Source organism: Eucyclogobius newberryi, unplaced genomic scaffold, assembly GCF_026437365.1.
Source record: "Eucyclogobius newberryi isolate DKJ021-1_F unplaced genomic scaffold, fEucNew1.0.hap1 SCAF_7, whole genome shotgun sequence".
Lineage (NCBI taxonomy): Eukaryota > Metazoa > Chordata > Actinopteri > Gobiiformes > Gobiidae > Eucyclogobius > Eucyclogobius newberryi.
This window is the reverse complement of record NW_027316389.1, coordinates 3,888,600-3,912,855: the sequence shown is the minus strand read 5'-3', so window position 1 is coordinate 3,912,855 and position 24,256 is coordinate 3,888,600. Positions and strand designations below refer to the sequence as shown.

General features: G+C 50.7%; 1 protein-coding gene across 1 annotated transcript in view; it reads left to right on the top strand.

Moving 5' to 3' along the window:
* cep290 (centrosomal protein 290) overlaps positions 1 to 24,256 on the top strand; it is a 119,492-nt gene that overhangs the window by 4,443 nt on the left and 90,793 nt on the right. Inside the window, exons 4-12 of the mRNA XM_072435548.1 lie at positions 4,305 to 4,351; positions 5,086 to 5,226; positions 6,216 to 6,269; positions 6,546 to 6,692; positions 11,712 to 11,894; positions 14,550 to 14,639; positions 15,255 to 15,377; positions 16,804 to 16,927; positions 17,048 to 17,220. Coding sequence (XP_072291649.1) covers positions 4,305 to 4,351; positions 5,086 to 5,226; positions 6,216 to 6,269; positions 6,546 to 6,692; positions 11,712 to 11,894; positions 14,550 to 14,639; positions 15,255 to 15,377; positions 16,804 to 16,927; positions 17,048 to 17,220 — 1,082 coding nt within the window. The remainder of the gene's footprint in view (positions 1 to 4,304; positions 4,352 to 5,085; positions 5,227 to 6,215; positions 6,270 to 6,545; positions 6,693 to 11,711; positions 11,895 to 14,549; positions 14,640 to 15,254; positions 15,378 to 16,803; positions 16,928 to 17,047; positions 17,221 to 24,256) is intronic.

The following is a 24,256-nucleotide window of genomic DNA, read 5'->3' as shown; positions in this document are numbered from 1 at the left end:
TCCAATCTGGCTTCCGCCCACTTCACAGCACTGAAACAGCCCTGGTCAAAGTACTCAACGATCTCCTCACCTCTGCAGACTCCGGGGCCCTCAACATCCTGTTACTACTAGACCTCAGCGCAGCCTTTGACACTATAAACCATTCCATCCTCCTACAAAGGCTGCGCCAACTGGGTGTTGAGGGCTCTGCACTTGACTGGCTCACATCCTACCTCACCAACAGGCAAGAGTTCATTTCCCTCTCCGGTCACTCATCCACCCTCTCCCCAGTAACGCAGGGGTCCCCCAGGGCTCAGTCCTCGGCCCCCTCCTCTTCATCTGCTACATCTTCCCCCTTGGTCACATCCTCCGCCAACTCAACCTGGACTTTCACTGCTACGCTGACGACACCCAGATATACCTCACCACCAAATCCACCCAAAACCCTCCCCTCAGCCACATCGAAGCCTGCATCTCTACAATAAAATCATGGCTCACTCTCAACTTCCTCAAACTGAACAGTGACAAAACAGAGCTCCTCCTCATTGGCACCAAATCCACTCTCAATAAAACTGGTCCCTTTTCACTCAGCATCGACACCTCGACCATCACCCCCTCTACCCTGGTACGCAATCTCGGTGTCATCATGGACCCCACCCTCTCCTTCACTCCCCGTGTCAGCCACATCGTCAAGACCTCATACTTCCACCTCCGCCGCATCGCCAAAATCCGACACTGCCTCACCCTCCCCGCTGCTGAATCCCTCATCCACGCCTTCATCTCCTCCCGCCTCGACTACTGCAACTCCCTCCTCACTGGCATCTCCTCCCATTCCCTCCAGCAGAAATGCCAGACTCTATTGTAGGTTTGGACAATTTTCATCTGCTGCGGGCAGACAGAACGAGAGAATGCTTGAAGAAAAGAGGTGGAGGTCTGGCGGTGTATGTGAACACGAGCTGGTCCAAACCCGAACACTGCACAGTGAGGGAGCAGCAACACCATCACAGAGTGCATCACGGACTACATCAACTTCTGTTTTGAGAACATTGTTCCCTCCCGGACGGTGCGGTGTTTTCCAAACAACAAGCCATGGATTAACCGTGAACTGAAGGCTCTGCTGAAGGAGAAGAAGAGAGCCTTCAGGTCAGGGAACAAGGAGGAGCTGAGGACTGTGCAGAAGGAGCTGAGGAGGAAGATCAGGCAGGCTGAGGCCGGCTACAAGAGGAGGATGGAGGAGCAGCTGCAGCAAAAGAACATTCAGGGAGTGTGGAGGAGCCTGAAAACCATCTCAGGCTTCAAAATCCCCCCTGCCCAGACAGAGGGGGATCTACAGTGGGTGAATGATTTAAATGCTCACTTCTTGAGGTTTGATCGGTCACCCGCCCCTCCCCCTACACAGCTGCATGCTCCCTCTTCCACAGCTGGACAATGCCCTGCATCTGTTCCTCTTCGCTTATCTGCCCCGGACCATCAGCTCCCCACTTCGCCTGGACTCACCCATCCCCCCAGCACACGGTCCCCCTTTCAACCACTGACTGTCACAGCAGCACAGGTGAGGAGTGAGCTGAAGAGGATTAAAGTGAGGAAGGCAGCAGGACCTGATGGCATCAGCCCCAGGCTCCTTAAGTCCTGCGCAGATGAACTGTGTGGAGTTATGGAGCATGTCTTCAACATGAGCCTGAAGCTGAGGGTGGTACCACAGGTCTGGAAGACCTCCTGTCTGGTACCTGTGCCTAAGACACCGCGCCCCAAAGACCTCAACAGCTTCAGGCCAGTGGCTCTCACGTCCCACCTGATGAAGACACTGGAGCGGCTAGTCCTGGACCACCTCCGCTCCACCGTGAGCTCAGCCATGGACCCGCTGCAGTTTGCATATCGGTCTGGCATCGGAGTGGAGGACGCCGTCATCTCCCTGCTGCACCGCTCTCTCTCTCACCTGGAAAAGCCTGGCAGCTCTGTGAGGATTCTGTTCTTCGATCTTTCCAGCGCCTTCAACACCATCCAGCCGCTGCTCCTGAGGGACAAGCTGGAGACGGCTGGTGTGGAGTATGACCTGGCAGAGTGGATCCTGGACTACCTCACAGACCGACCCCAGTTTGTGAGAGCCCGGAACTGTGTGTCTGACACTTGGACCTGCAGTGTGGGGGCGCCCCAGGGCACTGTCCTCGCGCCCTTTCTCTTCACCCTTTACACTGCAGACTTCAGACATGACACGGACAGCTGTGTCCTGCAGAAGTTCTCTGACGACTCTGCCATCATCGGACTCATCACGAACGACGATGACACGGAGTACAGAGGACTGGCACAGGACTTTGTGGACTGGTATTAGCGGAACCACCTCCTCATCAACGCGGGGAAGACCAAGGAGATGGTGGTGGATTTCCGCAGACGCCACCCCACTGCCCCCTCACCAGTGAACATCCAGGGACGGGACATTGAGAGAGTGGACTCATACAAGTACCTGGGTGTTCATCTGAACCACAAACTGGACTGGACTCATAACACAGACGCACTGTACAGGAAGAGCCAGAGTCGGCTCTACCTCCTGAGGAGACTCAGGTCTTTTGGAGTGACAGGGCCACTCCTGAAGACCTTCTACGACTCTGTGGTGGCATCGGCCCTCCTGTAGGTGTGGTCTGCTGGAGCAGCAGCATCACAGAGAGGGAGAGGAAGAGGCTGGACAGAGTCATCAAGAAGTCCAGCTCCGTCCTGGGCTGTGCTCTGGACTCGGTGCAGGAGGTGGGGGACAGGAGGGTCCTGGCTAGATTCACATCTATGCTGGACCATGAGTGTCACCCCCTGCAGGACACTCTGTCCACTCTGGAGAGCAGCTTCAGTGAGAGACTGATCCACCCTCGATGTGTGAAGGAAAGGTTCCGTAGGTCTTTCCTTCCTGCTGCTGTCAGACTTTATAACAAAAACTGTTAGTACTGAACACTCGCAATACTGACCTAACCTAATACTGATGTGCAATTCTGTCATATGTGCAATTGCTGTTGTGATTCATGTGCAATTCATGTGCAATTACTATGAAATTCATGTGCAATCTATGTGCTGTCGTGACACATATTCATGTGCAATTACTGTCGTGATCACATGCAATGGTATTTATGTATTTATTTATTCATTTGTCTATGGGAGTTTTTATTTATTTATAGGAGATCTTCTACTGAAAGTGTTTTTCAGGGTTAAGTGATCTGTTCTTCTGTATCTACCTCTGTATCTACCTGCGTTGCACCAATGAAATTTCCCCATATGGGACAATAAAGGAATATCTTATCTTATCTTATCTTATCTTAGACTCCAAATGGTCCAAAACTCCGCTGCCCGCCTCCTCACCCACACCCTCCTCACCCACACCCGCCTCCTCACCCACACCCGCCTCCTCACCCACACCCGCCTCCTCACCCACACCCGCCTCCTCACCCACACCCGGTCCCGTGATCACATCACTCCCGTTCTCCGCTCTCTCCACTGGCTCCCCATCAAGCAGCGCATAAACTTTAAAATACTCCTCCTCACCTTCAAAGCTCTTCACCACCTTGCCCCCCCCTACCTGTCTGACCTCCTCATCCCCCACCGCCCCACCCAAGCTCTCCGATCCTCCTCCTCTCTCACCCTGACTGCACCAACATCCCGACTCAAAATTTTTGGCGACAAAGCATTCTCCCGAACAGCACCCCGACTCTGGAACTCCCTCCCCCAACCTGTCCGCCACTCTCCCTCACTCACAACATTCAAATCCCGCCTCAAAACATACCTCTTCACCCAAGCCTATGACCTCCCCCTCCCCTAGCCTCCTCTACCCCATTGCCTACTCTTCTACCCCCTGTTACATCCCCATCTTTTTCTCTCTACTTCTTCTGTCTTGTTCATTTTATCTGTATATTAATGTGTATTGTACGTGTTGTCCCCCCCTGTCTGTAAATACCCCCCCTTTTTTATTATGTTCAGCGTCTTTGGGTCACTGAAAAGCGCTATATAAATAAAAGTTATTATTATTATTATTGACAATGACTCTTGGATGAGAGTCGAAACGTCTTTTTTCTAACTGAGTCCAGGTTTTTCTTTGTTTTTTTTTTATTAATAGAATGTTTACAAATACTTTTGAAATAAATAATCTTGTTACATCAATGGAAAATATTGATTGTTAGTCACTTTCATGTTTTGCTATGCAATTATCAATTCTTTCAATTTGCGATATAAATTTAAAAAAATTAATGGATTATTTAGCAGCTGCTGCTATACAAGAGAAAATCCTTAATCTGAGCCCTGCAAATACTATAGTTTACATCATGATATTGTTGTTTGTTTGTTTTTTTTAGAAAATGAACTGAAGGACGACATTAAACGACTGGAAAAAAAATCAAAGGTACATGTTCTTCACATGTTCTTCATCTCTTGTTCCTTCTAAATATATTTTTAATGAATTTGATGAAGAAGCCAGATTGAATTTAATGGAATTTAATTATATTTGATAATGAATTATTGCACATTTGGTTGGTATATATTTATATATATGTGTATATATATATATATATATATATATATATATATATATATATATATATTAGTCTTCTGTATGTTTACTGGTAATTTAACGAGCCCAAAAATGTGAAATTATAATTTAAATTGTTTGTAAAACATTTAGTGAATTCAAAAGCACTGAAATACAATTTAAACCTTAGAAGTACTTGAAAGCAGGAAAGCAGAAGTTTAGACCAGAATATTATTTACAAGATAGTTTTATAGCGCCTTTAAGTTTAACCAATCACAGCGAGTCTAATGCCGCTCTGTGATTGGCTGAAAACACTAAGAGGATTATGGAGTTAATTCCCTGCAGTCGCACAAGTCGCTCCGCTTTCAACATCCAGGCTACAACTATTCACACTTTTAGTGAGTATCGTGTACTTTTACTTTGTTTGTATCATTTATTTGCCCCGCCCTAATATTTCAACCAATGAAGACGACCTTGATTGAGTTTGCACTGTAGATAGACAAACAAATAAACACATTTTAGGTTATATATATTGTCATAACCATATGAGGAGGGCGTTTCCCCGGTCGTTTCCGTGGTAACGTGGGCGTGTTTGTGGGCGCGCTCAGTTCCTCCGCGCCGCCCCGGGCTCGGACGGCAGGTTCCTGGGGGCGCAGCTCGGGCACCTGGAGTCGCAGCTGGAGCAGTGGCAGAAAGAGGCCGGCGAGCTGAAGAAGGACATGGGCAAAGAACGGGAGCTCCGACAAGAGGTACGGCAGAACCCCTGACCCCCTGACCCCCTGACCCCTGACCCCGACACCCGACGTAAGATTGTGACAGAGCAGTGGCAGAAAGAGGCCGCCGAGCTGAAGAGGGACATGGGAAAAGAACGAGAGCTCAGACAAGAGGTGCGGCAGAAGCCCGGGAGTGTGGAGGTCGTGACCCCCGACCCCCTGACCCCTGACTATGACCACCGGACTGTGCGGTCTGAGGACGATCTGTTTCTATTTGATCTTTATTTGTCCCTTGTTAACGATATTCCTTGGACATGAATAACACAAACTTCTAAGCGCACAGGTTACATATGTGAACCTCCGTTATCTCAAAGCGCCCCCTACATGTCAAACGACTCATTAAACTGAAATGTAATGTTAAGTTAAGATAAATATATTTAAAATCAAGCAAAAAATATACACATTTGATCCCAGTATTGCTCATTTTTTAGGTTTCAAGTTGTACTTCCTGTTTGTAATTGATGACATCACACTAGGAAATTAGCGTGTCTTTTTTAAAATATATATTTGACAAATACAAATATATGTGCAACACCTTTTATTTTGTTACATTATTGTTTCGCGGTCTAAAAAAGTAGTTTATTTTGTGTAAATTCTGCATAAACTTTTGGACGGAACGAGTGTGATCCTGGTGTGATGTCACTTCCTGTCATTTTATACAGACTTTTCTGCTTTTTCTCCACAAATAACTACTTGATTGTTGTAAAACTTACAACAGATTTAAATACACCAAATAAAGTCAAAATTAGAAAATCCTAAAACCCTGTCACGGCCCTTTAAACCGACGGCCGTTTAAAGGAGCTAAATGCTGCAGTTAAAGGACTCTGTTTACTATTCAAAGCGTGTAATAAAATGGCTCGCAGACGGCGAGCTGAACCGTGTGATACTTTCAAAATAAAACCAAGCATTTCATTGTCCGTTTATCTTATTTTTGAGGTAAATTTGTCCCGTTTTTTGCTCTGCAGATGAAGGCTCGGGCGGAGGAAGCCGAGGCCGAAGTCCTGCGGCTGAAACGAGTGGTAAACCTTCACTTATTTACTATTAATAAAGTGTTTTCACGGCGTAACAGTTGCGTTATTGTGGTTTTAAAATCTCTACCTTTTATTTCGCACACCTCGAGGTTAAAAAAGTAAAAAAGGAGGTAAGACGTCCTGTAGTGGTGATATCGACCCAGTGGCGTGTTAGATTATTCCGTGTAAATAGCGTAGTTTTATCAGACGTGTTATTGTTTTGTGACTGTGGCTTTGTGTGATTTTGTTCTCGGTCTTTGCGTTCTTTTTTGTTTCTTTAATCAGAACGAGCAGCTGAACCAGGACGTGGACTATTACCGGGCCGAACTCGACGCCAAAGAGCCGGTTTCAGCGCGAGACGAGAGCGCGGAGATCCAGAAGAAGCTGAACCAGGCCAACCGGCAGCTGTACCAGTGTCTGGAGGACCTGCAGGTGACCGCTCACGCTGACCACGGCCGCGCAATCCACCCGATCTGACCCGATCAGACCCAATCTGACCCAATCTACCAAATATCTGACCCAATCTGTGACCCAATCTGTGACCCAATCTGTGACCCAATCTGTGACCCAATCTGTGACCCAATCTGTGACCCAATCTGTGACCCAATATCTGTGACCCAATATCTGTGACCCAATATCTGTGACCCAATATCTGTGACCCAATATCTGTGACCCAATATCTGTGACCCAATCTGAGCCAATCTGTGAGCCAATCTGTGAGCCAATCTGTGAGCCAATCTGTGAGCCAATCTGTGAGCCAATCTGTGAGCCAATCTGTGACCCAATAACAAATATTCATCTGAAATTCACCAAAACTATGAAATTTGGTCAGATTTGGACAGTTTGTGTCAGATATTGGGTCAGATGTTAGGTCAGATGTTAGGTCAGATATTTGGTAGATTGGGTCACAGATTGGCTCACAGATTGGCTCACAGATTGGCTCACAGATTGGCTCACAGATTCTGTGAGCCAATCTGTGAGCCAATCTGTGACCCAATCTGACCCAATCTGACCCAATCTGACCCAATCTGACCCAATCTGACCCAATCTGTGACCCAATCTGTGACCCAATCTACCAAATATCTGACCTAACATCTGACCCAATATCTGACACAAACTGTCCAAATCTGACCAAATTTCATAGTTTTGGTGAATTTCAGATGAATATTTGTTATTTTCACACTTGCAACCGCATTTCATCCTCCAGTGCGACTTATATATGTTTTTTTGCTCCTCGTCCCGCTCGTCCCTCTCGTCCTCCTCGTCCCGCTCGTCCCTCTCGTCCTCTTCGTCCCTCTCGTCCTCCTCGTCCCGCTCGTCCTCCTCGTCCCTCTCATCCCGCTTGTCCTGCCCGTCCCCCTGCCGCGCTGCTCTCGGCCTGTGATTTAGTGCGGACCCTTTCTCCCCGTTCAGCCCCCTTTTTTCCCCGTTTAGCCCCTTATCGCTCTCTTAAATGCGCTGCACCTGTTTCTCCTCCGCACCAGTGATTTGTGTCCCATCAGAAGAATGCTCCATAGAAGAAGACGCTTGTTTTCACAGAGAGAGATCGTGCAAAAGCGCTGGAGCTGCCGTTTGATCGTCCTGTTCACTGAGCCTGAAGCATGCGCACACTTTAGACTTTAGACTTTAGTTTAGAGTTTTTAGTACTGCTTTTAACACACTTTTATCGACATTGAGACAAAATTTGCACTATTCCTTTTGATCTAATGGGCAGCAGCAGCTCAAAGTCAATCAGAGCTTTTCTATATCTAAAGTGAACATTCCTGGTGTTCCTCAGGGATGTGTCATGTCTCCAGTTGTGTTTACTTTCTGTACTCATGATTGTAACGACACTGACGACACATGGTCCATCTGAAAACTTCTGCAGCAGACCTAAATGTCACTAAGACAAAAGAGATGGTTCTAGATCCTCAGTGGGGTCAGCGGTCACTCGTGGGGTCAGTGGTCACTCGTGGGGTCAGCAGTCACTCGTGGGGTCAGCGGTCACTCGTGGGGTCAGCGGTCACTCGTGGGGTCAGCGGTCACTCGTGGGGTCAGCTCACGGCTGCTGTTTCTCTTTTACCAGGCAGTGTCCGAGTTAGAGACGACACAGGAAACTTTCTGTGCCGCTGAAAACAAAACTCTTGTTCCAGATAAATGAGGCTCATCATCTGAATGAGCCCACAGACTGTGCTCCACTCAGAGTATGACCTCTGCCCTCAAGGGGGCGCTGTAGGGTCAGACTCAAACTTGAATGTAGTTTAGTCTAGATAACTGCACTTTACGTCATGTGTTGTGTGGTAAAAACAACTAAATAAGAAACACAAACAAAACAAAAAACGACCTGCTGACGGGGCTCACCTCCGTTCGTCCAATCAGGCCCATTGTTTACTAAGAATCATGGGTAAACACTAGAGCTGGGTTGAAATAATCGATTTTCCGATTTTTAATCGATTCGCATATTAATGACCGATTATCGATTTGTACGTCCTAAGATCGTTTTTTTTTTTTTTTTTTTAATTTTTTTAATTAAAATTATTTTCTACATTTCCCTCAGTGACCTTCAATCTACCTTCAAGAGAGATAATTCAGGACTCCTGGATTCTCTTTCTTGAAGGTAGATTGACCCTTAACCTTCATCAGTCTTCCATCAGTAACTACAATACTCTGTTTCATATTGATAAAATACTAGTTTGAATATGTTGCTTCTCTACACAGTCATGAAGTGAAGGAAACGGTTCAAACACATTTTTCATTTTTAATAACATTAACCCCCGGATCGAATCGAAATCGGATCGAATCGGATGGGATCTGAGAAATTGGAAAAAATCCATTTTGAAACGTAAAAATCGGAATCGAATCGATTCTTGAAATTTTAATCGAAACCCAGCTGTAGTAAACACCAGACACGGTCATTATCACGTTTCCACTGACCACAGAGAAATGAAACTCAGTTAAAAGGGAAAGTTCTTTCATGATGTAAGTTCTTTTATTAATTTGTGCGTCTGGTGTGCGTCTGGTGTGTGCGTCTGGTGTGCGTCTGGTGTGTGCGTCTGGTGTGTGCGTCTGGTGTGCGTCTGGTGTGTGCGTCTGGTGTGTGCGTCTGGTGTGTGCGTCTGGTGTGTGCGTCTGGTGTGTGCGTCTGGTGTGTGCGTCTGGTGTGTGCGTCTGGTGTGTGCGTCTGGTGTGCGTCTGGTGTGTGCGTCTGGTGTGTGCGTCTGGTGTGTGTGTGGTGTGTGTGTCTGGTGTGTGCGTCTGGTGTGTGCGTCTGGTGTGTGCGTCTGGTGTGTGCGTCTGGTGTGTGCGTCTGGTGTGCGTCTGGTGTGCGTCTGGTGTGTGCGTCTGGTGTGTGCGTCTGGTGTGTGCGTCTGGTGTGTGCGTCTGGTGTGTGTGTCTGGTGTGTGTGTCTGGTGTGTGTGTCTGGTGTGTGTCTGGTGTGTGTGGTGTGTGTGTCTGGTGTGTGCGTCTGGTGTGTGCGTCTGGTGTGCGTCTGGTGTGTGCGTCTGGTGTGTGCGTCTGGTGTGTGCGTCTGGTGTGTGCGTCTGGTGTGTGCGTCTGGTGTGTGCGTCTGGTGTGTGCGTCTGGTGTGTGCGTCTGGTGTGTGTGTCTGGTGTGTGTCTGGTGTGTGTGGTGTGTGTGTCTGGTGTGTGTGTCTGGTGTGTGTCTGGTGTGTGTGGTGTGTGTGTCTGGTGTGTGCGTCTGGTGTGTGCGTCTGGTGTGTGCGTCTGGTGTGTGTGTCTGGTGTGCGTCTGGTGTGTGTGTCTGGTGTGTGTATGGTGTGTGTGTCTGGTGTGTGTGTGTCTGGTGTGCGTCTGGTGTGCGTCTGGTGTGTGCGTCTGGTGTGCGTCTGGTGTGTGTGTCTGGTGTGTGTATGGTGTGCGTGTCTGGTGTGTGTGTATGTCTGGTGTGTGCGTCTGGTGTGTGTGTCTGGTGTGCGTCTGGTGTGCGTCTGGTGTGCGTCTGGTGTGCGTCTGGTGTGTGTGTCTGGTGTGTGCGTCTGGTGTGTGCGTCTGGTGTGTGCGTCTGGTGTGTGTGTCTGGTGTGCGTCTGGTGTGTGTGTCTGGTGTGTGTGTCTGGTGTGTGTGTGTGTCTGGTGTGCGTCTGGTGTGTGCGTCTGGTGTGTGTGTCTGGTGTGTGCGTCTGGTGTGTGCGTATGGTGTGCGTATGGTGTGCGTCTGGGGTGTGCGTCTGGTGTGTGTCTGGTGTGTGCGTATGGTGTGCGTATGGTGTGCGTCTGGTGTGTGCGTCTGGTGTGTGCGTCTGGTGTGCGTCTGGTGTGCGTCTGGTGTGTGCGTATGGTGTGCGTATGGTGTGCGTCTGGTGTGTGCGTCTGGTGTGTGTGTCTGGTGTGTGCGTCTGGTGTGTGCGTCTGGGGTGTGTATGGTGTGCGTCTGGTGTGTGTCTGGTGTGTGCGTCTGGTGTGTGCGTCTGGGGTGTGTATGGTGTGCGTCTGGTGTGCGTCTGGTGTGTGTCTGGTGTGCGTCTGGTGTGTGTGTCTGGTGTGTGCGTATGGTGTGTGCGTCTGGTGTGCGTCTGGTGTGTGTGTCTGGTGTGTGCGTCTGGTGTGCGTCTGGTGTGTGTGTCTGGTGTGTGCGTCTGGTGTGCGTCTGGTGTGTGTGTCTGGTGTGTGCGTCTGGTGTGCGCGTCTGGTGTGCGTCTGGTGTGCGTCTGGTGTGTGCGTCTGGTGTGTGCGTCTGGGGTGTGTATGGTGTGCGTCTGGTGTGCGTCTGGTGTGTGCGTCTGATGTGCGTCTGGTGTGTGCGTATGGTGTGTGCGTCTGGTGTGCGTCTGGTGTACGTCTGATGTGTGCGTCTGGTGTGTGCGTCTGGTGTGTGCGTATGGTGTGTGCGTCTGGTGTGCGTCTGGTGTACGTCTGATGTGTGCGTCTGGTGTGTGTGTGCGTCTGGTGTGTGCGTCTGGTGTGCGCGTCTGGTGTGTGCGTCTGGGGTGTGTATGGTGTGCGTCTGGTGTGTGCGTCTGGTGTGCGTCTGTTGTGTGTGTCTGGTGTGTGCGTCTGGTGTGTGCGTATGGTGTGTGCGTCTGGTGTGTGCGTCTGGTGTACGTCTGGTGTGTGCGTCTGGTGTGTGTGTCTGGTGTGTGTATGGTGTGTGCGTCTGGTGTGTGCGTATGGTGTGTGCGTCTGGTGTGTGCGTCTGGTGTGTGCGTCTGGTGTGTGTGTCTGGTGTGTGTATGGTGTGTGCGTCTGGTGTGTGCGTATGGTGTGTGCGTCTGGTGTGTGCGTCTGGTGTGTGCGTCTGGTGTGTGCGTCTGGTGTGTGCGTCTGGTGTGCGTCTGGTGTGCGCGTCTGGTGTGCGTCTGGTGTGCGTCTGGTGTGTGCGTCTGGTGTGTGCGTCTGGTGTGCGTCTGGTGTGCGTCTGGTGTGTGCGTCTGGTGTGTGCGTCTGGTGTGTGCGTCTGGTGTGTGCGTCTGGTGTGTGCGTTTGGTGTGTGCGTTTGGTGTGTGCGTTTGCAGCGCTCGGAGGATGAGAGCGCAGCGCTCAAGTCGCTCAGCGAGCAGCTGCAGACGAGTCTGGAAGAGTCCGTCCAGGAAATGGACAAAATGACCGACGAATACAACCGGATGAAGATCGTGGTCCAGCAGACGGACTCTGTCATGGACCAGCTCCGGAGGGACCGGGACCACGCCCAGATCCAGGTGCATGGCCACGCAACAACAATAACAATAACACAAACATAACAACAACACCAACAGTAATATTAACAACACAATAACTATAACCAGGGAGGGACTGGGACCACGCCCAGATCCAGGTGCACCGCAGCTCAACAGCGACACGGCAATAACAACAACAGGACAACAATAACAACAACCACTGCAATGACAACACAATAATAATAACAACACATCAATAATAACAACATAATAACACCATAATCATAACATAATAATAATAATAACAACACAACGACAACAACACAGTAATAACAACACAACGACAACACCATTACAATAATAATAACACCAACAACACAATAACGACAGCACAACAACGACATGAACAACACCACAACAACAATGACAACATCACAACAACAACATGAACAACACCACAACAATGACAACACCACCACCACAACAACAATAATAATAACATCACAACAATGACAACACCACAACAACAATACTAACATCACAACAATGACAACACCACAACAACAATACTAACACCACAACAATGACAACACCACCACCACAACAACAATAATAATAACATCACAACAATGACAACACCACAACAACAATACTAACATCACAACAATGACAACACAACAACAACAGCACAACAACAACATGAACAACACCACTACAACAATGACAACAACAATAATAACATCACAACAATGACGGCACAATAACAACAACAGCAACTCACAACAGTTTTTATAGTGAACATGGTCATTAGTTTTAGCTTGACTCTGTATTAAATGCAGATGTTTTTACCTTTATCTTTTCCAACAACTCGAGGTGGAAGATATTGAACCAAATTAACATAATCTTGATAATGATGTGCAATTTTAACGACGCATCACGAACGTGCTAAAATATATTGCGTAAATTGTAAATAGATCATAAAATCAACCACAAACGTTCAGAAATCTTACTTTATATCCTTGTTTGGAAGATCATTTTACAGGTTTCTGTCTCTTTTTGAGGTCATTTATTATTTTTCATGTTCTAATTTTGTCTATCTCCGAAACAACAACTACGATATTATCCATTTTACGATACACGTAACAGCCGTCTCTTTATCCGCCTTTGACTCGCCGCGCTCACATCCGCGTAAATCTTCGCGTAGTAATTTATTTTCAAATTTACGGACAAGATTACAGCCGCCGTAAACCATTCAAATATCACCGCGATAACAGCGTTTAAATCAGTGTTTTGGCCGAGGACGCAGGAGTTATGTCTCGCCGGCAGGTCAAGCTGCGCAGCCGCCGACAACGAGGTCGACTAGTTCCCGCCGTGAAGATGAGGGGGGCGGGAAAGCTGAAAGCAAACGAGATTCGATTATGGGGATGGGAGGAGACGGGGAGGAAATGAGTATGAAAGTAGATTTACGGAGGGCGCTGTAACCTGAACCGACTCGCCTGAGGTCTGAGCTGTGAGGTTAATCCGACTGTTGTAGATGTTGTTTGGTGGTTCTTCTCAGTTGTGTTATACATAACGTTGTACATGTATGTGCTTATGTGATATAAAAATGAATATCTATCTGTTTTCTTGCCAAGTGCTGTGAGGGTAATAAAAAAGTGCAGAAGAAAAGATTATTGCCAAATCAAAATTCAGTATTTGAGGATTAGAAAAATGTAAAACAATAAATCTTTTGATGAGGGATTCTTTGCATTTTGAAGATTATGCTTATTTTAACTCAAATAACGGGAATTTTGGGTCATTTAAGACATACAAATTTATGTTTTAAGGGTTAGTGTAAATATTCTCAAAAGCTTTTGACTGGATTTAGATTATTTGATTTCAATTTAATTTTTTTGTATTTTTTTTTTTCTCCATATTTTATTATTATTGTTGTTCATTCTGAAACATGAAAATAAACCATATTAAAATTCTTACAGACAGTGAAAAATCACAGAAAGACAAGAATATTCTGACTCGTCAGAAATGTGCCTGTAAACGTTTAATGTCGGCGTTTGTCTGTTTTGCGCTGTTTGTTAAATGGTCTCGCACACTGATTGTTTACCTGCTGTTGCTTTGTCTCCACGGCGACGGGCGGAAACTAGTGTGTAGCTTTCTCTTGTCCTGGAAAATACATTTACTGTCAGAATAAGTAAATGAACGAACGGTCGAGGTTCAAGCGTCGCACAGAACGTGAAAAAGAAAAGACAAAAGCGCCGAAATATCACTTTAAACTCCTGTTAGTTCAGTTTTAATACTTTTAATTATATATATATATATATATATATATATATATATATATACTGTATATTCTACTTTTGCATATCTCCAAAACAACAATTGTGGTATAAATTTGTCAATAGATAAATCTGAAGTGGGAGATAAAGCAGAAAATGTGTATTATCGCTATTGTTGTGTCGGAGATGTGCAAAATTAAAGTATTTTAAAACAATTCAAAATGAGCTGAAAAGAGAAAGAAACGTCGAGCGTAATCTCCCAAACAAGAGTATAAACTGTTATGTCTGCCTTTTGTGGTTATTTTTACTGTCCAGTCACGTTTTGTGCGACACATTTCTCATTGTTAGATATATGACACATTTCACCAGCAGGGGGCCTTATCTTCACCGCTTTAGCGTTTAACTGCCCCTCGTTCCGCCGCAGGTGCGCGAGCTGACGGAGAAAGTCCAGAACATGACGGCGGAGGAGGACCCGATCATGGCCGCCGTCAACGCCAAAGTCCAGGAGTGGAAGGTGGGTCGCTCCTCGCCGCGGTTCAGACTCTTCCGGCGTTTGTGAACCGGGGCTGAACGCCGCTCAAAACACACGAGAGCAAAGCTGACCAAATCTGACAGAATATGACAGAATCTGTGACCAAATCTGTGACCAAATCGGACCAAATCTGACCGAATCTGACCAAATCTGTCCGAATCTGACAGAATCTGACCAAATCTGACCAAATCTCACCAAATCTGACTGAATCTTCGGCAGAAAACGGCACAGCTTGTAGCTGAGTTCAGTCTCGTTTATTTGGCCTTACAATCGGCGCCGAAAGCGAGAAGTGGATCGATCAGGGACGGGACGAGAGCCAATTCAAAGTTCACAATCTCGGCCTTTCAATGGCTTCCTTTCTTTTTGTCACAATATAAACTCTTGGTGTCCTATATGAACTCTAGTTTCTTGCGTTGAGCTCTCGTCCCGTCCCTCGAATCTCCACCGTTACGCCGAACAAATCGCACCGAAAACCCGGCGACTGCGCACCGTTTGCGTCGCCAACTTCGGAAAACCGAGATTCGCACTCTTGAGTGCGTGCTGTTTGCCCCGATCCAGCCGCGTTCGCCTCGCTAGCTGCGTCTTTTGTTTCGTCAGAACGTGCTGTCGGCGAAGGACGAGGAGACGGCGGCGTATCAGCAGATGATCCGAGAGCTGAGGGAGAAGCTGCGCTCGACTCGGATGGACTTGGACAAGAGCAACATTCTGGCTCTGCAGCAGGTACCGCCCACAAACGCACACACACTGGCGCTTTAACGATCACCAGGAAATCATCATTGCACTCGAACAAAGACGGCGGCGTTATTAAATCCGTCTGTCCGTCTGTGAGAGTCGGATCTCTCCTTCACTGGAACTCCTCCAGGTTTCTACGCTTTTTTCCCAAAGAGGTTTTTTTTGTAGTTTTTCCTGGCCGAGAAGGAGAGTCTAAGGACAGAGGACCCTGGGACATCGTCCATCGCCACCACAGACATTGTCTGACTTCATCGCCACCACAGACATTGTTGATTCATTTCTCCCTGTGGCCCTCAGAGGCAACTGTTGTTGTGATTTTGGGCCTTACAAAAATAAATTGATGTGATTTAAATCAAAAGGAATTCAAAGTCAATAACACACTTTATTCATGGATGTTCTCTAACTCGAAGCCTTCAGTCGCCATAATTACACCTTTATTTGGTTAAAAATGTATTCAAAACGTCTCAATGTGCAATAAATAAATAGTACTCATAATTTAATATCTATGATTAGTTGCACGTTTGACCCTCCACAGCTCAAATGTTCTTGCTTTTATTTTGTCCTAGTAAAATATGATAATATAAGAGCGTCTCACGTCTTTTTCTGAATGTGTGGCCTCCTGCACGTCCTTCAAACGCTTCATCTCGTGTGACATTTGGACGTTTCCCGTGGTGTCATAATATCTACCATAAACATCACGTCTGCCACAAATCACACTTTCCCTTCTCCGTGTGTGTTTTTATGATCTTTTCTTTCTTCTGAAGACGTTTTGACTCAAGTCTGTGCTGTTTTCTGTTTCATGGTGTTTTATATTCTCTCTTTATGGCTCTTTATCACCTCCATCGCTGCTGTGGACAGGTCATTTATGATCTATGTGCTGTAAGTTTAACCATCTCTTCTCCCGCTTCCCTCCTGCTTCTGTCTATCATTATTATTATTATTTTATTATTATTTATTTAATTTTAATTTCCATCCATCTTCTTCTGCTTATCCTGGTATTATTTTATTCATATTATTCATTTTATTTATTTTATTTTTAAAATTTTACTCACAACAACCAAACATCAGTGAACTTCTTCATTTCATTCACGTTGTCTTAAGTGTGTGTCGCTTTGTGAAATCAAACTTTCTGAATGAAAAGTGAAAGTTATGGGACATAAATAACCGGATAAAAAACACTTTTGGACGATAGACTTAATTTTGCTTCTATCATAAGTATTTATGAATCAGAACGCAACGACAACTGAAATATTGTTATTTTTTGTTTTGTGATTTTTATTATAATTGTTATTTTTATTTATTTTTTTGTGTGATTTTGTGTAAGTTTGTGTGGTCGAAGGTCTTCACGATATGTTAAATTATGAACTTCTTCTCTTAACAACATGAAGAATAATAAGTGTGACGGTGTGTTTAGGCCGTGCAGGAGCGAGACGTTCAGATCCAGGTTCTGAGCGAGCAGTTGCAGCTTTACACTGGAGAGATGGAGAAACACACTCAGCTGGTGGAGGAGCTCAAGACCTCCACCCGCACGGACAAAGGTAAAGTCCTCCCCCCTCATTCAGTTCTGGTTCTTTTCCTCTCTTTTTTCTTCAGTTTAGTTCCTGTGTAAAGTTCTTGCCCCTCGTTCAGTTCTGGTTCTTTTCCTCTCGTCCTCACAGGTTTCCCGTCGTCGCTGCTGCAGAGGGAACTCGAGGAACTGAAACTGAAGCTGGAAGACGCCGAGGCTCGAGCGGCGGAGGCCGAGCGATCTCTGAAACTGTCCGAGTCGCACGCCGAAGAGAAAGACAAGGAGCTGATCCACGCCAGCAACCGCCTGAAGCAATACGAGGCCGTACGTACGCAACGCACGCCACGCAACGCACGCCACAACAACGCACGCCACGCAACGCACGCCACAACAACGCACGCCACGCAACGCACGCCACAACAACGCACGCCACGCAACGCACGCCACAACAACGCACGCCACGCAACGCACGCCACAACAACGCACGCCACGCAACGCACGCCACAACAACGCACGCCACGCAACGCACGCCACAACAACGCACGCCACGCAACGCACGCCACAACAACGCACGCCACGCAACGCACGCCACAACAACGCACGCCACGCAACGCACGCCACAACAACGCACGCCACGCAACGCACGCCACAACAACGCACGCCACGCAACGCACGCCACAACAACGCACGCCACGCAACGCACGCCACAACAACGAACACCACAACAACGCACGCCACAACAACGCACGCATCGCACACCACAAGGACAAGGAGCTGATCCACGCCAGCAACCGCCTGAAGCAATACGAGGCCGTACGTACGCAACGCACGCCACGCAACGCACGCCACAACAACGCACGCCACGCAACGCACGCCACAACAACGCACGCCACGCAACGCACGCCACAACAACGCACGCCACGCAACGCACGCCACAACAACGCACGCCACGCAACGCACGCCACAACAACGCACGCCACGCAACGCACGCCACAACAACGCACGCCACGCAACGCACGCCACAACAACGCACGCCACGCAACGCACGCCACAACAACGCACGCCACGCAACGCACGCCACAACAACGCACGCCACGCAACGCACGCCACAACAACGCACGCCACGCAACGCACGCCACAACAACGCACGCCACGCAACGCACGCCACAACAACGAACACCACAACAACGCACGCCACAACAACGCACGCCACGCAACGCACGCCACAACAACGCACGCCACGCAACGCACGCCACAACAACGCACGCCACGCAACGCACGCCACAACAACGCACGCCACGCAACGCACGCCACAACAACGCACGCCACGCAACGCACGCCACAACAACGCACGCCACGCAACGCACGCCACAACAACGCACGCCACGCAACGCACGCCACAACAACGCACGCCACGCAACGCACGCCACAACAACGCACGCCACGCAACGCACGCCACAACAACGCACGCAACAACAACGCACGCCACAACAACGTACACCACAACGCACGCCACGCAACGCACACCACAACAACGCACGCCACGCAACGCACGCCACAACAACGCACGCCACGCAACGCACGCCACGCAACGCACGCCACGCAACGCACGCCACGCAACGCACGCCACGCAACGCACAACACGCAACGCACGCAACGCACGCCACAACAACGCACGCCACGCAACGCACGCCACAACAACGCATGCCACGCAACGCACACAACGCAACGCACACCACGCAACGCACGCCACAACAACGTACACCACAACAACGCACGCCACAACAACGCATGCCACGCAACGCACACAACGCAACGCACACCACGCAACGCACGCCACGGAACGCACGCCACGCAACGCACGCCACGCAACGCACAACACGCAACGCACGCCACGCAACGTACACCACAACAACGCACGCAACAACAACGCACGCCACGCAACGTACACCACAACAACGCACGCCACGCAACGTACACCACAACAACGCACGCCACGCAACGCACGCCACGCAACGCACGCCACAACAACGTACACCACAACAACGCACGCAACAACAACGTACGCCACGCAACGTACACCACAACAACGCACGCCACGCAACGTACACCACAACAACGCACGCCACAACAACGTACACCACAACAACGCACGCCACAACAACGTACACCACAACAACGCACGCCACGCAACGCACACCACAACAACGTACACCACAACAACGCACACGACAACAACGTACACCACAACAACGCACGCCACAACAACGCACGCCACAACAACGCACGCCACAACAACGCACGCCACAACGACGCACGCAACAACAACGCACGCCACAAAAACGCAACGCACGCCACAACAACGCACGCATCGCACACCACAAGGACAAGGAGCTGATCCACGCCAGCAACCGCCTGAAGCAATACGAGGCCGTACGTACGCAACGCACGCCACGCAACGCACGCCACAACAACGCACACCACGCAACACACGCCACAACAACGTACACCACAACAACGCACGCCACAACAACGTACACCACAACAACGCACGCCACGCAACGCACACCACAACAACGTACACCACAACAACGCACGCCACAACAACGTACACCACAACAACGCACGCCACGCAACGCACACCACAACAACGTACACCACAACAACGCACGCCACAACAACGTACACCACAACAACGCACGCAACAACAATGCACGCCACAACAACGTACACCACAACGCACGCCACGCAACGCACACCACAACAACGCACACCACAACAACGTACACCATAACAACGCACGCCACAACAACGTACGCAACGCACGCAACGCACGCCACGCAACGCACGCAACGCAACGCACGCCACGCCACGCCACGCAACGCACGCCACGCAACGCACAACACGCAACGCACGCCACGCAACGCACGCCACGCCACGCACGCCACAACAACGTACACCACAACAACGCACGCCACAACAACGCACGCCACAACAACGCACGCCACGCAACGCACACCGCGCAACGCACACCGCGCAACGCACGCCACGGAACGCACGCCACGCAACGCACGCAACGCACGCCACGCAACGCACAACACGCAACGCACGCCACGCAACGCACACCACGCAACGCACGCCACGCAACGCACGCCACGCAACGCACGCCACGCAACGCACGCCACGCAACGCACGCCACGCAACGCACGCCACGCAACGTACACCACAACAACGCACTCAACAACAACGCACGCCACGCAACGTACACCACAACAACGCACGCCACGCAACGTACACCACAACAACGCACGCAACGCACGCCACAACAACGTACACCACAACAACGCACGCAACAACAACGCACGCCACGCAACGTACACCACAACAACGCACGCCACGCAACGTACACCACAACAACGCACGCCACAACAACGTTCACCACAACAACGCACGCCACAACAACGTACACCACAACAACGCACGCCACGCAACGCACACCACAACAACGTACACCACAACAACGCACACCACAACAACGCACGCCACAACAACGCACGCAACAACAACGCACGCCACAACAACGCACGCCACAACAACGCACGCCACAACGACGCACGCAACAACAATGCACGCAACAACAATGCACGCAACAACAACGCACGCCACAAAAAACGCAACGCACGCCACAACAACGCACGCCACGCAACGCACTCCACAACAACGCACGCCACGCAACGCACACCACAACAACGCACGCCACAACAACGCACGCCACGCAACGCACGCCACAACAACGCACGCCACGCAACGCACGCCACAACAACGCACGCCACGCAACGCACGCCACGCAACGCACGCCACGCAACGCACGCCACGCAACGCACGCAACGCACGCCACGCAACGCACGCCACAACAACGCACGCCACGCAACGCACGCCACGCAACACACGCCACAACAACGTACACCACAACAACGCACGCCACAACAACGTACACCACAACAACGCACGCAACAACAACGCACACCACGCACGCCACGCAACGCACGCCACGCAACGCACACCACGCAACACACGCCACAACAACGTACACCACAACAACGCACGCCACAACAACGTACACCACAACAACGCACGCAACAACAACGCACACCACGCACGCCACGCAACGCACGCAACGCACACCACGCAACACACGCCACAACAACGTACACCACAACAACGCACGCCACAACAACGTACACCACAACAACGCACGCCACAACAACGTACACCACAACAACGCACGCAACAACAACGCACGCCACGCAACGTACACCACAACAACGCACGCCACAACAACGTACACCACAACAACGCACGCAACAACAACGCACGCCACAACAACGTAGGCAACAACAACGCACGCAACAACAACGCACGCCACAAAAAACACAACGCACGCAACGCACGCCACAACAACGCACGCCACAACAACATACACCACAACAACGCACGCCACGCAACGCACACCACAACAACGTACACCACAACAACGCACGCCATAACAACGCACGCCACAACAACGCACGCCACGCAACGCACACCACAACAACGTACACCACAACAACGCACACCACAACAACGCACGCCACGCAACGCCAGAACAACGCACGCCACAACAACGCACGCCACAACAACGTACACCACAACAACGCACACCACAACAACGCACGCCACGCAACGCCACAACAACGCACACCACGCAACGCACGCCACAACAACGTACACCACAACAACGCACGCCACAACAACGCACGCCACAACAACGCACACCACAACAACGTACACCACAACAACGCACGCCACAACAACGTACACCACAACAACGCACACCACGCAACGCCACAACAACGCACGCCACAACAACGCACGCCACAACAACGCACGCCACAACAACGCACGCCACAACAACGCACGCCACAACAACGCACGCAACGCACACCACGCCACGCAACGCCACAACAACGCACGCCACAACAACGTACGCCACAACAACGTACACCACAACAACGCACGCCACGCAACGCAACAACAACGTACACCACAACAACGCACGCAACAACAACGTACACCACAACAACGCACGCCACGCAACGCCACAACAACGTACACCACAACAACGCACGCCACGCAATGCACGCCACAACAACGCACGCCACGCAACGCACGCCACAACAACGCACGCCACGCAACGCACGCCACAACAACGCACGCCACGCAACGCACGCCACAACAACGCACGCCACGCAACGCACGCCACAACAACGCACGCCACAACAACATACACCACAACAACGCACGCCACGCAACGCACACCACAACAACGTACACCACAACAACGCACGCCATAACAACGCACGCCACAACAACGCACGCCACGCAACGCACACCACAACAACGTACACCACAACAACGCACACCACAACAACGCACGCCACGCAACGCCAGAACAACGCACGCCACAACAACGCACGCCACAACAACGTACACCACAACAACGCACACCACAACAACGCACGCCACGCAACGCCACAACAACGCACACCACGCAACGCACGCCACAACAACGTACACCACAACAACGCACGCCACAACAACGCACACCACAACAACGTACACCACAACAACGCACGCCACAACAACGTACACCACAACAACGCACACCACGCAACGCCACAACAACGCACGCCACAACAACGCACGCCACAACAACGCACGCCACAACAACGCACGCCACAACAACGCACGCCACAACAACGCACGCAACGCACACCACGCCACGCAACGCCACAACAACGCACGCCACAACAACGTACGCCACAACAACGTACACCACAACAACGCACGCCACGCAACGCCACAACAACGTACACCACAACAACGCACGCAACAACAACGTACACCACAACAACGCACGCAACAACAACGTACACCACAACAACGCACGCCACGCAACGCCACAACAACGTACACCACAACAACGCACGCCACGCAATGCACGCCACAACAACGCACGCCACGCAACGCACGCCACAACAACGCACGCCACGCAACGCACGCCACAACAACGCACGCCACGCAACGCACGCCACAACAACGCACGCCACGCAACGCACGCCACAACAACGCACGCCACGCAACGCACGCCACAACAACGCACGCCACAACGACGCACGCAACAACAACGCACGCCACAAAAAACGCAACGCACGCCACAACAACGCACGCCACACAACGCAACGCACACCACGCAACGCACGCCACGGAACGCACGCCACGCAACGCACGCCACGCAACGCACAACACGCAACGCACGCCACGCAACGTACACCACAACAACGCACGCAACAACAACGCACGCCACGCAACGTACACCACAACAACGCACGCCACGCAACGCACGCCACGCAACGCACGCCACGCAACGTACACCACAACAACGCACGCCACGCAACGTACACCACAACAACGCACGCCATGCAACGTACACCACAACAACGCACGCCACGCAACGTACACCACAACAACGCACGCCACAACAACGTACACCACAACAACGCACGCCACGCAACGCACACCACAACAACGTACACCACAACAACGCACACCACAACAACGTACACCACAACAACGCACGCAACAACAACGCACGCCACAACAACGCACGCCACAACAACGCACGCCACAACGACGCACGCAACAACAACGCACGCATCGCACACCACAAGGACAAGGAGCTGATCCACGCCAGCAACCGCCTGAAGCAATACGAGGCCGTACGTACGCAACGCACGCCACGCAACGCACGCCACAACAACGCACGCCACGCACGCCACAACAACGCACGCCACGCAACGCACGCCACAACAACGCACGCCACGCAACGCACGCCACAACAACGTACACCACGCAACGCACGCCACGCAACGTACGCCACAACAACGCACGCCACGCAACGCACGCCACAACAACGCACGCCACGCAACGCACGCCACAACAACGCACACCACGCAACGCACGCCACGCAACGCACGCCACGCAACGCACGCCACGCCACGCAACGCACGCCACGCAACGCACAACACGCAACGCACGCAACGCACGCCACGCAACGCACGCCACAACAACGTACACCACAACAACGCACGCCACAACAACGCACGCCACGCAACGCACACAACGCAACGCACACCACGCAACGCACGCCACGGAACGCACGCCACGCAACGCACGCCACGCAACGCACAACACGCAACGCACGCCACGCAACGTACACCACAACAACGCACGCAACAACAACGCACGCCACGCAACGTAC